This window comes from Morone saxatilis, unplaced genomic scaffold (assembly GCF_004916995.1).
Source record: "Morone saxatilis isolate NCDOM2014 unplaced genomic scaffold, NCSU_SB_2.0 Contig22, whole genome shotgun sequence".
Lineage (NCBI taxonomy): Eukaryota > Metazoa > Chordata > Actinopteri > Moronidae > Morone > Morone saxatilis.
Window position 1 is genome coordinate 26,125,588 of NW_023339785.1, and position 3,838 is coordinate 26,129,425.

General features: G+C 41.6%; 2 protein-coding genes across 2 annotated transcripts in view; one reads left to right on the forward strand and one right to left on the reverse strand.

Annotated features, from left to right (window-relative positions):
• LOC118333677 (diacylglycerol kinase theta-like) overlaps positions 1–3,838 on the forward strand; it is a gene marked incomplete in the record, with an annotated part of 28,240 nt that overhangs the window by 1,018 nt on the left and 23,384 nt on the right.
• Positions 669–3,838, reverse strand: part of LOC118333687 (diacylglycerol kinase theta-like) — an 11,291-nt gene continuing 8,121 nt past the window's right edge. Inside the window, exons 4-6 of the mRNA XM_035669435.1 lie at positions 2,458–2,583; positions 1,683–1,836; positions 669–1,107 (exon numbers count right to left, since the gene is read on the reverse strand). Of these exons, the coding sequence (XP_035525328.1) occupies positions 1,097–1,107; positions 1,683–1,836; positions 2,458–2,583 (291 nt within the window). The 3' untranslated portion in view covers positions 669–1,096. The remainder of the gene's footprint in view (positions 1,108–1,682; positions 1,837–2,457; positions 2,584–3,838) is intronic.

Sequence of the window (3,838 nt, forward strand, 5' to 3'; positions counted from 1 at the left end):
CAGTGTTTGTCGCTGTTGGCCGACACCCAGGATGCAGTTCACTGATTTTCATGTCATTTGTAGTAGTAGTAGTAGTAGTAGTAATAGTAGTAGTAGTGGTAGTGGTAAAAATACTAGTGTGTGGTACAAGGAAGAGGTCGAGCTCTCACCACCACTTCCTCATTCCTCGTGGCTCGAAGGATGGAGACCAAACGGAAGAAGCCGCGCTTGACTGCATCATCACCATCAAACACCTTAAGAAACTGTTTCCCTGTACACACATACACGCACACACACATACATTGTGAAATCTTGCAACAACTTCCTCTTCAGAGACACTGCAGGTGAGTAAGGTAAAAATGTTAACTAATTGTAATCAATGTCCAGATGTTTTCATGACTGAAAACTACTCTCTTAATGTCCGATGTCTGCTGCATCATCATCAACATATCCCCCCAAATTCAGCCTGATTGATTTAAGATCTTTACTGAAATCCTGCAGTGTGTTGCTCAGAAAAGCTCTTAAAAATCTTTGTAAAACTTATTTGGACCAGAATTCAATAATTATTAACTAATTATATAATAATGATAATATATGTGAACTGACCTGACTCTGCAGCAGCCGGCTGACCGTCTTTAGACACAGCAGCAGACGCATCAACATCATCTGAGTTATCTGAGAATAAGAACATGGAGGGAAACACAGAGGAACAAGGACGGGGCATTAATTAATAATAATAATAATAATAATAATTAACACATCATCACACATCTCCAACATCTGGAGGTACGAATGAACTCAAGCCCGTTTTCTTCAAAGCAACTTAAATACAAGTGTGACCACATTAACTGAATATAACTGAGGCTGTGTGTTGTGTGTATGACAGTTATCTTATCTATTCTCATAACTGTTTTTAATTATGATGGTTAAATAAAGGACAAGGAAATAATATAAATATAGTTTAATAGTATAGTTTAAATATAGGAATTTAAAGGGACAGTTTGTCCCAAAGTTTATAAAACAAAATTCATAGGAAGTTCAGAGGACCCAGGATGCTTCCCTGTAGGACTCCACAAATTATTGAGGACAGAAATAGTGTGTTTTTCAAGGAACATCTTCAACATCCAACTGTAACAGACAAAACATAATTTTTAGAAATTATATTGGAGAGAATGCAGAAGTCTCTACGGCCATACATTACACTTTGACTGAGAGAATAAACCACACATACAGGCCTATTTATCATTGTTAAACATTTGCTTTCACTTTGTAATATTTTACCAATAATTAAAATTACTTCTTAAAGGGTCAGTTCACCCAAATCACAACAAAAACATGTTTTTCTAGCTGTTCCTGGTAGAATCTCACTGTGCAGTTTGTTTCTAACTAACTAAAAGATCTAAATGTACTTTCAGTTCTCTGCGTGCCGAGTGTTCAGACATTAAACCTGTTGTCAAAAAACTGCCTCACAAACAGTCTTCATCGTTAATGTCAGTGATGTTGTGAAAAACATCATTTTTAGTTTCACAGCTCAGACGAGCGAAGCTGTCAGGAAATGAGCAGAGTGTTTGTGGTTCACGCAGTTTGTGTCAGCAGCATCGCAGAGGATGTGGTTGTGTGTGTGTGTGTGTGAGTGTGTGGTTGTGAGTGTGTGTGAGAGCGTGTGTGAGTGTGTATGAGTGTGTGTGTGTGTGTGTGTGTACCCAGGTCCTGGCTGCAGCTCTCGGTGATGCGGTAGCAGTGCATCTTGCTGAAGTTTCTGGAGTCGAGGCGGACGCAGGCCGGATGCAGCAGCATGCAGCGCAGACGTCCCAGAGTGCACTCTGGTGGCACGCTGAGGTAACACGCGGCATGGCTCTGCAGGGACAGACAGGCAGATAGAACTGATCAATAATCAATCATTTAGACATGTAATCTGGGTGTTTAATGTGGCTTTAATGTAGTTCTTCATGTTTTATCCCTTTTTATATCCAGTTTGGGGCCCCTGTTGTCGGCTCCTGTTACCTCCAAGTTCCAATGAAGTCGTAAAGACAACAGCTTCATCAAATTTCACATGTATCATATTTAACATATAATATATTAATATAAAACTGGAACAGAGCCTTAATTAGTATTACTGGTAAAACCGGTATTTACCCTACTAAATGGCTGCTGTGAGAAAGGTCTTTATCACCTCCTTTATTCTGTCATCTAGATTGTGGTGAACAAAACACGACTATTTAGATAATAAGAGGCTTTAGTCTAAACTATAAAAGAGTGAAGGACACACCCACTATCCCCGATGACAATCATTGGCTGACGTAATAACACAGAACTGTAATCTGTATTGTGATTCATTTGGTACAAATTCCTCAACAAATGAGCAATATAAACAAATGACCACAAACCAGTTGACACACAGTGAAGTTGGGACTTCTGGGGCCCCTGGAGGTCTGGTAATCGGCCCCTGATTGCAGCATTATCAGGACTGGTTCTTACCGTGATGCCGCACCACTCGCACCTCATCCCCGCCAGGACGTCAGACGAACCGCAGGACCGCCGACAAACCTCACACCTCGCCGCTGACGCCAGGTTACCCTCCCTCCAGTGGTGGTGGAACGTATCCTGCAGACAGAAAGTAGATCCAGGGTGAGAGTACTGAAACAGGTTTACTAAAAAGCTGAAAATATTTCCTCCTGTTTGTTTGATAAAAACTACAGAGAGTAGCTGCTTCATTAAAACGTGAAACTATATATCTGTGACATAATGATTTACATCCTCAGCAAAAACCAATGAGCCACAGACAGGAAGTCAGGAAGTATTGAGAGAAATAAATCAAATATCTTCTGATCGACTGAATCTTGACGACTGGTTTCCCTCCACAGTCAGTGACCTGGGAACCAGTCTGACCCAGTCTCTGCTGCTGGTTTCCTGCCATCATCAGAGCTTCACGCTATTGATTTTAATCAGCGGCTGCGACCGATCGATCAGCTCTGATGGATCGCACACACTGAACAGAGCTCTTCGTTCAGTGGAAGTCTTTGATTAAACAGTGTGTGACAGCAGCAGGTGTCAGTTGATCAGCCTGACTGAACTCTGATCAATAACAATCACATTAGTCATTAATACACACACACTTACAGTACAATGTTTTCACTGTAAAGTCCTCAGCAGCAGGTCAAAGGTCACAGCTGTGGGGATTTATCAGCCAGGTTAAAGGGTCAGGTGCATGTAGGTGTTGGTTATAGCAGTTTAGCTGCTGATTGGACGAACTCAGTCAGTGGGTGGCGCCGCAGCAGCGCCACACGGCTCATGGAGGTTTGATCCCGAAGTGCCTGAAAGCGGAGCGGCTGAACCAAAAACTCAGATTCCAGCTCAGTTTTTTTTTTTTTACTATGAGCTACGCTAACTTAGCTCATAGTAAAAAAAAAATCAAGATCAATTCAGACTGTTTACAAACCACCATGACGTCTTTATTTCAGCATCATTTTATCAGTTCATTGACATTAAATCACAAACGTTTATTTTACGCTCATACCGCCATTGCAAGCTGGATTAAAAGGGTAATATTTGCTTTTGGTGGGAGCCGTGCTAAGTTTATCTATGACTCAGTGTGTGATTAGTTTACAGTAACACGAAACCTTCAACACGTAGCTGCCACAGACTCAACATGACGAGGCAGCATGTGGACACAGGGGGGCGTGTCCAGAGTTTTCTGACCGCGGGTGGCATTAAGATTGTGTCTCAGCTCTTCAGTCCTACCCAATTTATACAATTCAAACACTGTTTATGGGCCCCAGTCTGCAGAAATACTCAATTACACTAAAATAACACGTGTAGAGACTCGTGGGTTCCCATAGAATCCATTTTCATTCAGATA